The 16,186-nt window shown below is 40.8% G+C and overlaps 1 protein-coding gene across 1 annotated transcript in view; it reads left to right on the forward strand.

The window, feature by feature from the left end:
• The window catches only part of hace1 (HECT domain and ankyrin repeat containing E3 ubiquitin protein ligase 1), a 205,808-nt gene that overhangs the window by 114,900 nt on the left and 74,722 nt on the right, over positions 1 to 16,186 (forward strand). Inside the window, exon 18 of the mRNA XM_034173953.1 lies at positions 4,752 to 4,901. Within this exon, the coding sequence (XP_034029844.1) occupies positions 4,752 to 4,901 (150 nt within the window). The remainder of the gene's footprint in view (positions 1 to 4,751; positions 4,902 to 16,186) is intronic.

A 16,186-nucleotide genomic window follows, 5' to 3' on the forward strand; every position in this document is an offset into this window, starting at 1 on the left:
TTCATCATACACCACACATTTTCAATGGGCGACAGGTCTGGACTGCAGGCACTCTTTTACTACGAAGCCATGCTGTTGTAACATGTGGAGAATGTGGCTTGGCATTGTCTTGCTGAAATAAGCAGGGACGTCCCTGAAAAATGTGGATGTACCTTTCAGCATTGATGGTAGCATCACAATTGTGTAAATTGTCCATGCTATGGGCACTAACACACCATACCATCACAGATGCTGCTGGCTTTTGACCTTTGCGCCGGTAACAATCTTGATGGTCTTTTTCCTCTTTTGTCTGGAAGATACAACGTCCATGATTTCCAAAAACAATTTGAAATGTGGACTTATCAGACCACAGCACACTTTTCCACTTTGCGTCTGTCCATTTCAAATGACCTCGGGCCCAGAGAAGGCGGCGGTGTTTCTGGATGTTGTAGATGATTGGCTTTTGCTTTGCATGGTAGAGTTTTAACTTGCACTTGTAGATGTAGCGACGAACTGTGTAACTGACCATGGTTTTCTGAAGTGTTTCTGACCCCATGCAGTAAGATCCTTTACACAATGATGTTGGTTTTTAATGCAGTGCCCCCCGAGGGATCAAAGGTCATGGGCATTCAATGTTGGTTTTTGGCCTTGCCACTTATGTGTAGAATGTTCTCCAGATTCTCTGAATCTTATGATTATATTATGGACTGTAGATGATGGAATTCTTAAATTCCTTGCAATTGAATGTTGAGAAACATTGTTCTTAAACTGCTGGACTATTTTTTTCATGCAGTTGTTCACAAAGTGGTGATCCTCACCCCTTATTTGCTTGTGAACAGTTGAGCCATTTGGGGATGCTCCTTTTATACCCAATCATGACACTCACCTGTTTCCAATTAGGTGCTCTTTGAGCATTCATGAACTTTCCCAGTCTTTTGTTGCCCCGTCCCAACTTTTTTGACGTGTTGCAGGCATCCATTTCAAAATGAGCAAATATTTGCACAAAAACAATAAAGTTTATCAGTTTGAACACTATATATCTTGTCTTTGTGGTGTATTCAATTGAATATAGGTTGAAGAGGATTTGCTAATCATTGTATTCTGTTTTTATTTACATTTTACACATCGTCCCAACTTCATTGTAATTGGGGTTGTAAAATGGATAACATCTGTTGTACGTATAAAACGGACAAAATCTGTTATATGTATGTAACGGATTAGTTACAGCCAGAAGGCATCAAACAATTTATGGGGAATCCCCAGCAATGTATTTCCTTGATTAAAAGTCTGACCTTGAATCGGGACCTGCCTCATTTAATGCCAGGTCCCAGGTAAAAACTTTGTCTGAAAAAAATAAATGCCTGCCTTAAACCTCAGTCACACAACACTAACGAAGGACACCAAAGCCCAAATGAAAAAAAAAATCTGGACTTACGTTGACTTTTAGAGGCATCGTTTAACCATCGTTCAGCTTCGTTCCTGTAGCTGGCGCTAGATCAGAATTTTCAAACTGTTGAAAAATGTGAACGAATCCCAACGACAACGTCAGTTCATCCATATTACGTTTTGCTTTATGTCTTGATGGTTTCTTATCATTTGCGTCGTTCCCGTAATGAGCTTTGACTGTCGTCCGACTTCGTCGAACCTCCCAAGTTTGATGCCTCGCACGAACATTGATGATATCTGAATGGATCACTAACTAAAGATCAGACGAGCTGCACGTAACTTCCTTGTATTGCTGATGACTCATCCATGTATGGGGTCGAAAATCAACGTCATACAGAAAGAATTGCGGCAAGAACATTTTATCAACTACTTTAACTATTTACGCATGTTCCAGTCATCTATCGCTGGCCTGCCTGTGCACACATGTTGTTTCGATGACAAACTTGATCCCGCACCTGCAGGTGCTGCGAACACAAGCACAGGGCTGACTGCGCTCGGTCTCATACACACTGTTAGCCACGTCATCATGAATGTTTCGTTTTGATTATGTTTAAAGTAGGGGTGCCGGAAAAAATCGATTCACGTCCGAATCGCGATTCTTATTTATTATGATTCTGAATCGATCCAAAATGTCCAACTAATCGATTTTTAAAAAGCATTTTTTTTAAACATTTTCTTGCTCCAGGTCTGTGTCCATGCAATGACATTGATGAGTGCGTGACCCTTTTAAAGTTCTCTGTCGTGTCTTTATACAATTTGCTGCAGGAACAGTGGCTTTTTTTTTGGATTAATTTGTCCCTCAACAAGCTCAGTCATCACTGGGGTTAGGTATCGAGTATTGTTAAGAAATGAATCGAACCACTGATATCAATAGCCTTTTTGCTTAACGATTCCCTTATTGGTCCTTCAGGTCCTTCGGGTCCTTTTTTGGGAAAATGATCATTCCTCTACGTTGATTACAGACCCTGCAGCGGCTCTGTAATCAGCTGTTTCTGCAGCGCGACTCCAGTTTGAAGCGCAAATCAATGCTTCGATCCACTGGCTCATTGGTTCTTTGATTCGCTGTTCTTCAGAAGCGATAAGTCCGCTTCTTAACCCCTGTCAAAGCTATTAGAATATCATGAGTCACTTTTGTGTGTTTTAAAGTAACTAACTGGGTCTCTTGTTTTGTTGTAGTCAAGAAACAAGAACCATCCTCCGCTTCGTTGGCACAGCTCCAAATGCTGCACGGCTCTCTGCTGAGACAGTCCGGTCGGAATTAATAACTTCAAAACGAATTGCCGCTTTAAATAAAATGACACCTCTTACAAATGTTGCAATACAGACATGAAACTACAATTGACTAAAACAATTTTTCCTCGCAAAATGAGACATTCTGCGTTCGTGCAGCACAGCCAGCTGCAAGAGCTCAGCTCAGATGTGTGGAAAGACATTCATGCCAATAATGTCTGAAAGGAAATGCTTTTGACAAAAACTACAGATTTTATTTATGTTTATGTCCAGAGATCAAGGATCCACCATGTAGAGTTTATTATGTCCAGTTTAAGGATCCAGTAACCAATTTCATATTTATTTACTTTAAGACCCAATAAAATGTTGTTCAATTTCAATTTAATCAGCTTATAAAGTGCCAAATCACAACAAAAGCTGTCTCAAGGTGCCTCACACAGAACAGTTCAACATGAAAAAAATTTAAATAAATAAAAATTAAAAAATTTAAATACATAATTAAAAACAGCAGTAAAAGAATAAAACAGCTAACAAATAAAAACTATTCATAAGAAAGAGAATAAAAATAGGTTTTAAGTCTTGACTTAAAAATGTCCATGGACTCCGACTGCCTCTTGGTCGCAGGAAGACCGTTCCACAGAGTGGGTGCACGATAAGAAAAAGCTCTTTGACCGGCTGACATAGAAAACCTGTAAAGCCTACTTTTAGTACACATAAATTCACAAGAGGTATCGATAAGGGAATCGATAAGGAATCGGATCGATAAGCGGGATCAATAATGGTATCAATATCGATAAAATCTTAACGATACCCATCCCTAGTCATCGCCTTCTAAACCAACAGTATGGTACATACAATTTCCTCAATGAATTGCGGATCATTTGAGTGTGTGTTTCTGACTCCTTGTTGTGAAGTTTGTGGACTTTTCTGCCAAACGTATTTGATCCATAATCAGTGCTTGCACTGCAAAAACCTTTTAAAATATGTCGGGAGAGGAAGGAGTGAAAACATAAAAGTGACAAATCACAGCCTTTACGGTATCTGTCATTTAGCAGGTGCACGTCACGGGGAGGGTTCGCAGCCCTGCAGAGGGCTGTGATCTAAAGCGGTCATCTTTGGTTCGTCACACCCAACACCCAGGGATATGTCTGCAACTTAACACCATATTACAGTGAAGGCAGCAAGCAGCATTTTGTTAATAATCACCGGACATGAATGAAGGCCTTATTTAGGTCCAGTGTCTCAGCACGGTTTGACAAAAGAACAGCCGGTCTTTTAATCGTGGAAATACTTCCCACGAATTGGCGAGAGTCAGTGCTGAGCTTCATTTCATACTTCTGTTACTGGACACTTCCAGACTGCGCTGTCTGGTATATGCAAGGATTTTTTTGAATGGAAATGCATTGAAATCAGACATTTTGCTTGATGCTACCAAATATCCTTTATATACGGTGCTTATTACATAGAAAACCATACCAAAGCTTTGGGACTTTTGCTTTTGTCAGGTGAGTGCAAATATCCAGTTTGTACAATGAGGATTTAGGCGAGTTTTACTGTATTTTCACCTCCTCCTAGCACACAATTTAGTCACGGGTGTGCTCAGATAACACACCACCGCTGATTATGACCTCAGCAAACCCAGAGTCTCTATCAGGTCTTTGTGATGTCATTAATTGTGGATGTTGGAGAAAGATACAATCTGTTTCACAATGTGAAAGAATTAGGCAGAAAGATGATTTTTGAGCAGAATCAGATCTCGGCGAATCAATTCTTGACCCAGGAATCATTTCTCCAACTCTAATTGTATTTCATAAACCACATTTTTTTGTGTTTTAGTGTCAGTAAACAGGCAGCCAGATAGACTGATCATTCTGATCTCTGTCAGTGAGTGGAAGCATTTAAACATTAAAAATTTCCCACATAAAATTTGCATTTCTTTATGAAAAATGTTTAATTTTTTTTTCTCTACTACTACTAATAAACCAACCAATGAAAGTTGGAGTGAAGTTCTTAAGTATGAGCACGCCTTTAGTTTTATAAAACAAATCACGCCACATTTTTTTCCTCACTGCTTTTTGTTTGTGTGTGATCTCCAGGTACTACATTCCAGCCAAACAGTAACTCCTCGGTAAACCCAGATCACCTGAACTATTTCCGGTTTGCAGGTCAGATCCTGGGTCTGGCACTGTACCACAAACAACTGGTCAACATCTACTTCACGCGTTCCTTCTACAAACACATTTTAGGTAAATGGAACACAGGCATATTGTTCAAATGTGTTATTTTACCTACAAATGAGGTCATTAAGATTTTGAAATATTGACAAGATTCAACATTTACTTACTTTTAAAAGTTGTGTTCAAAATAATAGCAGTCTAACATCACGAACCAGATCAATCAGTGTTTTTAGTACAGTGCATCTGGAAAGCTTCACAACACTTCACTTTTTCCACATTTTATGTTACCGCCTTATTCCAAAATGATTGAAATTCATTTTTTGCTCGAACTTGTACACACATACCCCATAATGGCAATATGAAATACTTTTTTTTTTCTTTTTTTTAAGATTTTTGCAAATGTATTAAAAATAAAATAAAAAACCAAGAACTCTGTGTTCACAGGCTTTGCCATGAAGCTCAAAATTGAACTCAGGTGCGTCCTGTTTCCACTGATCATCCTTGAGATGATTCAGCACCTTAATTGAAATCCACCTCGGGTAAATTCAGTTGATTGGACATGATTTGGAAAGACACACACTTGTCTACATATAAGGTCCCACAGTTGACAGTGCATGAAAATTCAGTAATGTATATCTTCTATTATAAATTCCAAATCTAAGGTGGAACTCTACTAGTGTTTACTAAGGTACCCCTAAATATTAAAAAAAGAAAAGAAAAATCAAACTACTCTGTTCTTCTGCACAGTGTCTTGAACGTCCCATTTTCCTCAGGCTTTCAAAGAGAAAAGCATGTTCAACAGGTGCTGGCTTCATCCTTAAATAGGGGACACCTGATTTACACCTGTTTGTTCCACAGAATTGACAAACTCACTGACTGAATGCCACACTACTATTATTGTGAACACCCCCTTTTCTACTTTTTTTTACTAATAGCCCAATTTCATAGCCTTAAGAGTGTGCATCATGAATGCTTGGTCTTGTTGGATTTGTGAGAATCTACTGAATCTACTGGTATCTTGTTTCCCATGTAACAATAAGAAATATACTCAAAACCTGGATTAATCTTTTTAGTCACAAGGCACTACTATTATTCTGAACACTACTGTATAAACAGTGAGGAAAATAAGTATTTGAACACCCTGCGGTTTTGCAAGTTCACTACTGTATATCACAGAGGTGTTAAACTGTGTCATTCATAAATTCTACTTAAATGAGGAAAATATCTGTGAAGACACTCATAGAATTGTAGGAGTTTGGAGTTGTTGAACATAATTATCAAACATGAAAATGTAAAAGATAGATATAAAGTGATTTGTCATGATATGACTCCTTTTCATATCTGCCCTTAGAACAATAAAATCTGGATGGAAAACATCAGGAATCAAACATTTTTGCACCATTTTAAGACTGTAGAGCTCACTGTGGTTATTAATTAATGATTTTTAAAGGCTAATCTGCATTTAACTGTAAAACATCAGGTCATGCACAATGCTCCCACATTTCAGATACATCTTTGATAGTTATTAAAGCAAGTTACTGTAATATCAAAAGTGTTTAACAGGTATTTCACCCACATGCGTCTCTGAGCAGCAGGAAACATTAATGATGCTGTTTTTATTGCTCACATCAGAGAATAACATAAAGCTAAAGCATGTGCAATAGATGCGCTGATAGGGTTATTTTTTACTTGCTGCAATATAAAAAGAACAAAACAAAAAACACTTCTAGTGTGGTGCTGATGTTTAAATCATGTCTAAAGGCACGCACATCCAGACCCGTTTCCAAAATGCTCTGTTTAGTCAGTGATGTCAAAGCAAAACAGATCAAAGTGTGATTAATTATATTAATCATATAATTATAATTATAAAAATTTGACACATTATAGGTGCTTTAATTAATTAATCTATATTAACGTGTTATTTTGACAGCCATAATATATCATTGTTGGCTATCTCTGTGTTGACATTTTCTATGATCTAATCAGAGAGGGTTCCTGTATCAAAGCTTGCTTGATGGACCAAGGTGGGAGATGAAAAGGTGTGGGCATGGGATAGTAGGCAGGAATCTGGTTCCTGTGGCTCTGCTGTTCCTAAAGTTTTGTCAGCATCTCTTGTCTTTGAAATGTTCTCTTTTGTCCATTTTGGCCTTCATGACACCTCTTAACGCAACCAGCCCTCCAGTGCTTCTGTTACACCAACTATCCTAGGTCAGTCATAGGGATCTGTGTAGAATGCTATAAGGGTTTGTTTCATGGATTCCTTGAAGCATTTTTGGGGGCTCCTCGCTTCCTGCAGACTTCTGACAAGTCAGAAAAGAGGATTTATTTTGGGAGTCGGTCATTAGGCATCCTTTTAGCATGGCCAAGACACCACAACTGGTGGCGGTCAATTGATACCTCTGCAGATGGGTTTGTGGGCACTTCAGTGTTTGAGATATTACAACCCCAATTCCAATGAAGTTGGAACGTTGTGTAAAATGTAAATAAAAACAGAATACAATGATTTGCAAATCCTCTTCAACCTACAACCCCTGGCAAAAATTATGGAATCACCGGCCTCGGAGGATGTTCATTCAGTTGTTTAATTTTGTAGAAAAAAAGCAGATCACAGACATGACACAAAACTAAAGTCATTTCAAATGGCAACTTTCTGGCTTTAAGAAACACTATAAGAAATCAGGAAAAAAAATTGTGGCAGTCAGTAACGGTTACTTTTTTAGACCAAGCAGAGGGAAAAAAATATGTAATCACTCAATTCTGAGGAAAAAATTATGGAATCATGAAAAACAAAAGAACGCTCCAACACATCACTAGTATTTTGTTGCACCACCTCTGGCTTTTATAACAGCTTGCAGTCTCTGAGGCATGGACTTAATGAGTGACAAACAGTACTCTTCATCAATCTGGCTCCAACTTTCTCTCATTGCTGTTGCCAGATCAGCTTTGCAGGTTGGAGTCTTGTCATGGACCATTTTCTTCAACTTCCACCAAAGATTTTCAATTGGATTATGATCCGGACTATTTACAGGCCATGACATTGACCCTATGTGTCTTTTTGCAAGGAATGTTTTCACAGTTTTTGCTCTATGGCAAGATGCATTATCATCTTGAAAAATGATTTCATCATCCCCAAACATCCTTTCAATTGATGGGATAAGAAAAGTGTCCAAAATATCAACGTAAACTTGTGCATTTATTGATGATGTAATGACAGCCATCTCCCCAGTGCCTTTACCTGACATGCAGCCCCATATCATCAATGACGTGGAAATTTACATGTTCTCTTCAGGCAGTCATCTTTATAAATCTCATTGGAACGGCACCAAACAAAAGTTCCAGCATCATCACCTTGCCCAACCTCTGCTTGGTTTAAAAAAGTAACCGTTACTGACTGCCACAATTTTTTTTCTTGATTTCTTATAATGTTTCTTAAAGCCAGAAAGTTGCCATTTGAAATGACTTTAGTTTTGTGTCATGTCTGTGATCTGCTTTTTTTCTACAAAATTAAACAACTGAATGAACATCCTCTGCCAGGGGTTGTATATTCAATTGAATACACCACAAAGACAAGATATTTAATGTTCAAACTGATAAACTTTGTTTTTGTGCAAATATTTGCTCATTTCAAATGGATGCCTGCAACATGTTTCAAAAAAGCTGGGACAGTGGTATGTTTACCACCTCGTTGCATTACCTTTCCTTCTAACAACACTCAGTAAGCGTTTTGGAACTGAGGACACTAATTGTTGAAGCTTTGTAGGTGGAATTCTTTCCCATTCTTGCTTGATGTACGACTTCAGTTGTTCAACAGTCCAGGGTCTCCGTTGTATTTTGCTCTTCATAATGCACCACACATTTTCAATGGGCGACAGGTCTGGACTGCAGGCAGGCCAGTCTAGTACCCACACTCTTTTACTACGAACCCACGCTGTTGTAACGTGCAGAAAGTGGCTTGGCATTGTCTTGCTGAAATAAGCAGGGACGTCCCTGAAAAAGATGTTGCTTGGATGGCAGCATGTGTTGCTCCAAAACCTGGATGTACCTTTCAGCATTGATGGTGCCATCACAGATGTGTAAGTTGCCCATGCCATGGACACTAACACGCCGCCATACCCTCACAGATGCTGGCTTTTGAACTTTGAGCTGGTAGCAATCTGGATGGTCTTTTTCCTCTTTTGTCTGGAGGACACAACGTCCATGATTTCCACAAATTTGAAACGTGGACTCATCAGACCACAGCACACTTTTCCACTTTGCGTCTGTCCATTTCAAATGAGCTCGGGCCAAGAGAAGGTGGTGGTGTTTCTGGATGTTGTTGATGTATGGCTTTCACTTTGCATGGTAGAGTTTTAACTTGCAATTATAGATGTAGCAACGAATTGTGTTAACTGACAGTGATTTTCCGAAGTGTTCCTCAACCCACGTGGTAAGATCCTTTACACAATGATGTTGGTTTTTAATAAAGTGCTGCCTGAATGATCGAAGGTCACGGGCATTCAGTGCTGGTTTTCAGCCTTGCTGCTTACGTGTAGAAAATTCTCCAGATTCTCTGAATCTTCTGATTATATTATGGACTGTAGATGATGGAATCCCTAAATTCCTTGCAATTGAATGTTGAGAAACATTGTTCTTAAACTGTTGGACTATTTTTTTCACACAGTTGTTCACAAAGTGGTGATCCTTGTCCCATCTTTGCATGTGAACAGCTGAGCCTTTTAGGGATGCTACTTTTATACCCAATTATGACACTCACCTGTTTCCAATTAGGTGTTTTTTGAGCATTCATTAACTTTCCCAGTCTTTTGTTGCCCCATCCCAACTTTGTTTGAAATGTGTTGCTGGCATCCATTTCAAAATGAGCAAATATTTGCACAAAACAACAAAGTCTATCAGTTTGAACATTAAATATCTTGTCTTTGTGGTGTATTCAATTTAATATTGGTTGAAGAGGATTTGCATATCATTGTATTCTGTTTTTAATTTTCATCTTACACAACTTCCCAGTTTCATTGGAATTGGGGTTGTATCTGACAAGGAGATTCCCGGGATGCATCTGAGTTTTTGTTGATGAAAATGGTCTAGTCTTCATATTTAGCTTTTGTAAAGGCTCCAGGTTTCCCACCCATGCAAATGGTTTGAAAGGACAATTGTGTGGTGAACCATGGTCTTGGTAGACATCTTGATGTCATGATTGAAAAATACACGAGTGAGCTGACTAAAGGCCATATGGACAGCTTTCAGGCAGTTCTTGAGGTCGGGCTCAAGATTACAGGATTCTTCAAGTATGCTCCAGAGGTGCTGAAATGAAGAGACATGTTCCACTGCTTCTCCATGAATGAGGATGTGGAATGGTATTTCTGGAATAGTCTGGGGAAAGAAGGCAAAGTATTGGTTTTCTTGACATTGAGAGAGAAAAAAAAAACATTTCATATGCTTGCACAAAGGTGTCCATGATGGCTTGGAGACCCTCAGGTGTTGTGTTGTCATCAGCATATTGGTTCTTGAAGATGGCAGCTGTGGATATCTTGTACTTGGCTTTGAGACGGTGCTTCAATTGGGGTGAAAATTTCTTTGTGACTCTTTAAGGATGGTTTCAGCCAGGCTTGTAACGAGGTTCAGGAGGATGTGTAGAGGATCTGACCAAAGGGAGATTCTCTTGTAGTTATTACACGTGTCTTGGTCATCTTATTGAAGATGGTAACAATGATCATATCCAAGGCAGCAGTGACAGTTTGAATTTTCCAGAGCTGCAGGATGATGTCGTATCCACGTTAGTTCTGTTTAGATAGCGTCAGGACCTGGTTATTACACATCTGGTCAACGGGCGCATTGAACTCACCCAAGGGTGATACAGTTGGCCATCCATGGCTGCCCTGGAAAACTCAGTAAATTGGTCTGTACAGCCCAGAGAAACTCAACATTGGCATGCGCAGAAGTTGGTTAAAATGTTGTCTCCACTGCTGGCTAATGGCATCATCATCCTTAAGGACAGGTAGTTGTCCTCAGCCTTCAAAGGGGCGGCAACAATCCTGATTGCGCCATCGATGGCCCTGGTGGCAGCAAAGAAAGTGAGGTGGTTTGGTTTGGATTTTATCTGTTTGTGGTCTTCTTTGGTCTTTGACTTCTATCTGTTTCCCAAACAAGACAAGCTTTATATTTCATACTGATCAGGTTAGGATTTCTTTGTTGTTGTCATCAACAAGTCCCAATGCTGTCTTTTCAGGGAGCCAATTTTAGTTTCCACTGCAGTGAGGAGTGTCATTTTTAGGTTTGTCCAATACTTTTCAGAATCGATTTCAGTGAGATCGATGTTCTGGAGAGCAGCATAGAGAATCTGCTGAAAGTGACTTCTTAAGTCCGGACTTTCAAGCTTTCTGGCATGGATCTTCTTCAAAGGGCTTCTACGTATTTCAGTTTCAAATGTAGCTTAAAGATGATAAGTCTGTGGTTTGCCCAACATTCGTTAGCATATGATCATGAACATTGGGTTGGAAGTTTGTTCAACCAATCACAAAGTCAATGAGATGCCAGTGGTGGTATTGGGCGTCCCTCCAATTAGTTTTCTGGGACATTTTGAACTGGAAGATAATGTTCGTAATGGTGAGGCTATGTTCCATGCACAGACCAAGGAATAGTTTCCAATGGTATTGCATTTACCCATGCTGTGTTTCCTGATGATACCTCTCCACATTTGCCGGTCTGCTCCAGTAAGAACGTTGAAGTCACCCATGAGGACAAGCCTGCAGATGGTTGGTATGGTCAAGATAATTCTTGACAGGTGTTGGAGAAGGAGATCTTTACTTTGTCATCAGGATCAACTGTACGTGTGTAGGCACTGATGTTGGTCAAGGAGGCTCCTTTGAGGAGTGGTATTTTGATCGAGATTATCTGTTTGTTGATGCAGAGGCGGACAAGATTGAGATTTGAAGAAGCTTTGTATAGAGCTAACTGTACAGCTACTATTCTGCTCCTGTTACCTGTATATTTCTGTATGGTTACAACTGGCAGTGTCCTCAGGTCCATCAACATCCAGATTTTTTTCCCCTGCATTCACCATTCTCATGAGCTGGGGTTCCCGAAAACCCAAACGTCTTGAATTCTGAGGGAAAATACCCCAACAATTCCCAAAAGAAATTCTTCTTTTGTGTGTCTTCAACTCCTCAGTTTGTGTGTTCTTAATTCTGCATGTCATGTCTCGTTCCTCTCCAGCCACTGGAGCTGCTGGGCACTCCCTGGAGGAATGGTTGGTGTTAATCTTCACAGAGATGAAAGAACAAGCAGAACCCCTCGTCCTCTTCCTCCAGCAGTGAGATCGCCTCCCTGCTCCTCAAACAGAGGGAAGTTGACCACTTTGGCTCTGCATCAACGCTCTCACCGACACTGGATCCTCAAATCGTCATAGATACACAAGCATATGCCGAAGGGGAGGATGTCATCTCAATGACAGCCAATCGCCTCAGCGCTGTGATCCAGGCCTTTTATATGTGCTGCTCATGTCAGATGCCACAAGGGTTTGTCATCTAACTTTGTCCAATTTATCAGTTTTGTAGACATTGAAGCACCAAGAAGAATTAAGGACATGTACTTATTCTACAGTCTATAATTAAAGGGTAGATTTTGTAAAAAGTATTCACATTTTTGAAATTTTTCATGATTGATATTTTTATAAAAATAAGCATTGTTTAACTTAAAGGGCACACGTATACAAACACTAAATCCACTAAAATCTCCAACCACCAGTGAGGGAAGGCATTCGGAATTCTAAGTCCTGACTTCCTGGTATATCCAGATGACCACCAAAACTGTCAACTCTCTATCCAAGAACCATGTCTTCAGAATCTTCCACCTTTTTGTGAGTGATCTTGTGATGGATGCAGTGATTTCATTACATGGGTGAGCTTTGGGCATGCTTCACATCAAAGAAGTAAGCCACAGACAGCATCCTAGCTCTGTGGGCATTCATTGGAACACAAGCATGAATATCAGTATTACTTCTTTGCAGCCAATGTTGAATTTTATAAAGTCTTTGATTTTGGTTGACCAGGTTGCTCTTTGAGATGTCCTGGAAATGTATTGGCTTCCCAATGAGCCATTTATGATCACAGCTGTCCTGTGCACAGGCATGGTAAGGGTCAAAGTCTTTATTTCCATGGAATCCTGGCATTCCGCTGGGATATGTTGTGGTTCTGATACTGTTCAATGCTTGCATTGACTGGTTATTTGGTAGGGTAGTGGAGACTGGCACCTTGAGGAAAGGAAGGTTACTGACCTTGCAGTCTCACACGATAATGATAATGTGAACTTTGCAAAATCAGTGGGTTTTCTGATTGCAGCACTTGAGAAGCTGAGTGAGGAGGCAGATTATCTACATTTGCCATTGTCCTGTATCAAGGCTTAGATCCAGACTTTCAACGTCTTCTCAGCACAAGTCTATCTCTATTCTGTGAAACTGTCCAACCTTTAGAGAGTTTCATTCATATCAGCAGTGATGTTCTTGTCTCTGAGTCCTTGACCCTTCATATCAACAGAGTCCTGTTAAGAGCTTATGGCGTCATGAGGACAATGGACAGAGGTATTTCATAATACAGTACCTTTGCAGGAGATTGAAGATCCGCATCTTTAGGGTCCTGTAGTTTCCTGTAGTACCGTATTGTTGTGAGACTTGGGCGCTGACCAGTGGTAACTGGAATGTCTTTTGCACTAGTGCTCCCTGGAGGATCCTTGAATGCTTCTGTAATGTCTTTGTGTTAAATGAACCAACTTTGTGAAAGAACAGCTCAATATTTTGACTCACTTCTTTTGACCTGATCCAGCATACAAGTGCCTCAGTGTTGAGGATCCCAGTAACTGGAAGAGGCCAAGGAGATGCCCACATTTCACCTGGCTATGGCAGATAGATGGTTACTTTCAAGAGATGGAGATGGACGGTTGTCTGCCTGCGATGACCCACCATGGTTTCATGGATGCAGCGAAGTGGAAGACCACTACATGTTCCCAGACCTGACTGTACTGTACATTGCAAAAAAGCTTAGTGAAAATACAAGCAATAAAAACTGAATTTGAGGGGAAACTGTCCTATTGCTGCTGAAATGATCTGTGCATGCAGCATGCAAGCTCTTGATATGAGTTGATCCCAGTTGAGAAATAAGAAGGTTCTGATAAGTGTTCAAGGTCTGAAATAAGTAGAAAATGCTTGATATTAGCAAATTAAAGTAAATTAGTTACATTTTTGAGTTCTTAATTTTAGTGCACTGACAAATGGAAGACCAGGAAGACACAAATCACCCTTGTGTCTCTCCCACACTTTGTCATCTTTCTTACATTGTGTTTGGAACCCTAACACTGCCAATGTGAACTGTAGTGATATTAGTAGTTATGACCCAGGTGGTGCTTGATTCCACAGTGCCCAACTCCATGGACTGTTGTCTTATCCAGTAGGCCATCACCTTAACAAGCACAGTGACTGGTCAGTTAAGCCCCGTTTACACATAGACGGTTTTGTCGGCGGGTAGTACGTAGACTCAAGTTCGCGGTAGTTCCGGCTGTTTTCGCGGTGGAAAGGGGTGGAGCATTTCGCCGGCGTTTTGACCGCCGTACTATCCACAAATAGGCGGAATAAAACGCCGCTAATCTGCTGAATAAAGCGGCGTTTTGACGCCGTAGCATCCGGCACATGTCAGGCAACGGGGGTTAATACCCAGTTCTATCCTTTACAATCGCAGGTTAAGACGCGCGTGAGAACGGCGGTGTTCTGCTGCTGCCAATAATGCCCTGTGTACCGCTGGTTAATACGCAGGTTTTTATCCAGGCAAATCCTGCGTTACTCCAGGATCATTTGCATATAGGCACCGCCCCCAGAGTATAATAGGCTGAAGCAGCAGGAATACATGCCTCTGTCACTGCAGGGGGAGGGAGGTCATCCTCAGCCTTTTCTTCTCCTTCCTTTCCCCCTCCTCAACGTGTTGCTCCGTCTCCACCACAGGCCTCCCCTCTGCTTCTCAACCAGACCTCTTGGTTTCCTTCTTCTTTAAGTCCTTGGCGCTGCCAACTTTCTTTTAGGAGGCATACTGGAGCTGCACTGCAAAAATATCTGGAGCTGGCCGAGAGTGAGAGGCCTGCATGCAGCGCGCTAGCATTTTTATACTGACTGCCGCCTATCGGCCGTTTGGAACGACGTTTTAACCGGGAGGTGGCGTTTAGAACGGCATAATGTCCGCTAGCGCCGCCGTTTTGTCTACCTCTGTCGCTGGTTAAAACGCCGTTGAGGACGCTGATGTGGGCTCTATCGCCGTTTTACATGCCGTTGGTTAGGGATACAACGCCGGCGGTGTAAACTGCGGCACTACAGGAAGGGGCAGGATGAAACGACGATTAAAAAGTATCAAACGCCATTGTTCGCGTTGTCTCCGTCGTCACGCGAATTCTCCGGGAGCGCTCCCGGAATTATTCGACATGTTGAATAATTTTTTCGACGACTCCCGGTGAAGCCGGAACTAAAGTGAAGCCGCCCCCTTGCGCCGGCGTTAACAACGGCGTTTGATCCTTAAGACAGCCAAAAACTCTTCCGGGATGCTTCCGGGAGCTCTTACCGTCTATGTGTAACGGGGCTTTAGTGTAACACTTTGGCTGCCAGTAAATTAATTTCACTTGCTTAAGCATCTTGAAAGTATGATTGTATTACTCAACACAGCACATAAAATGTTGAAATAATATTCAAAAACCAGTTCAAGCAATCTAGGTTTGATTACTAGCTTAAAGAAAGGCTTTGAGAGCCTTTGCACAGATGTTTTACACCAGTGTTCTTTCCATGCTTTGCTCTGTTGTCCAGTCTGCAGTTCAGTCCAATTCTGTGAGTTTTTGTCATTGGTCCCAGTCAAGTCATTCAAGGCTTCACAGTAGAAATTTCAGTTTTTCATAGAATCTAGACAGAGCAAATAGTTTATTTTTAGCATGACTTTAAATGAAGTAAGTGATTTTAAAGAAATATCACGATTTCAAGATCAGATTTAGTTACTTTTGCCTACGACTTGGAGAGTTATAAAAAAAAATCACATTTTTCCTTTGGAAAATTGGTCACACGTTTGTTTGTATGTATTTTTTTTTTATTTTAATCTCCCTCTCACCCACCCTGGGGAGGGTGGTACTATGCGTGTTCCTCAAACTAGGGTCCTCAACCAGAGGCCTGTGAGTTTGAGGGTTCGGCGCAGTATCTTAGCTGTTCCTGGGAATGCATTCTTCTGAACAGAGACCTCTAATGTTGTACCTGGAATCTGCTGGAGCCACTCTTCTATTTTGGGTGTTCAGCTCCTAGTGCTCCTTGGACTTTACCTTCCACATCTGCTCCAGTTGCTCCT

Source organism: Thalassophryne amazonica, chromosome 7 (assembly GCF_902500255.1).
Source record: "Thalassophryne amazonica chromosome 7, fThaAma1.1, whole genome shotgun sequence".
Taxonomy (NCBI): domain Eukaryota; kingdom Metazoa; phylum Chordata; class Actinopteri; order Batrachoidiformes; family Batrachoididae; genus Thalassophryne; species Thalassophryne amazonica.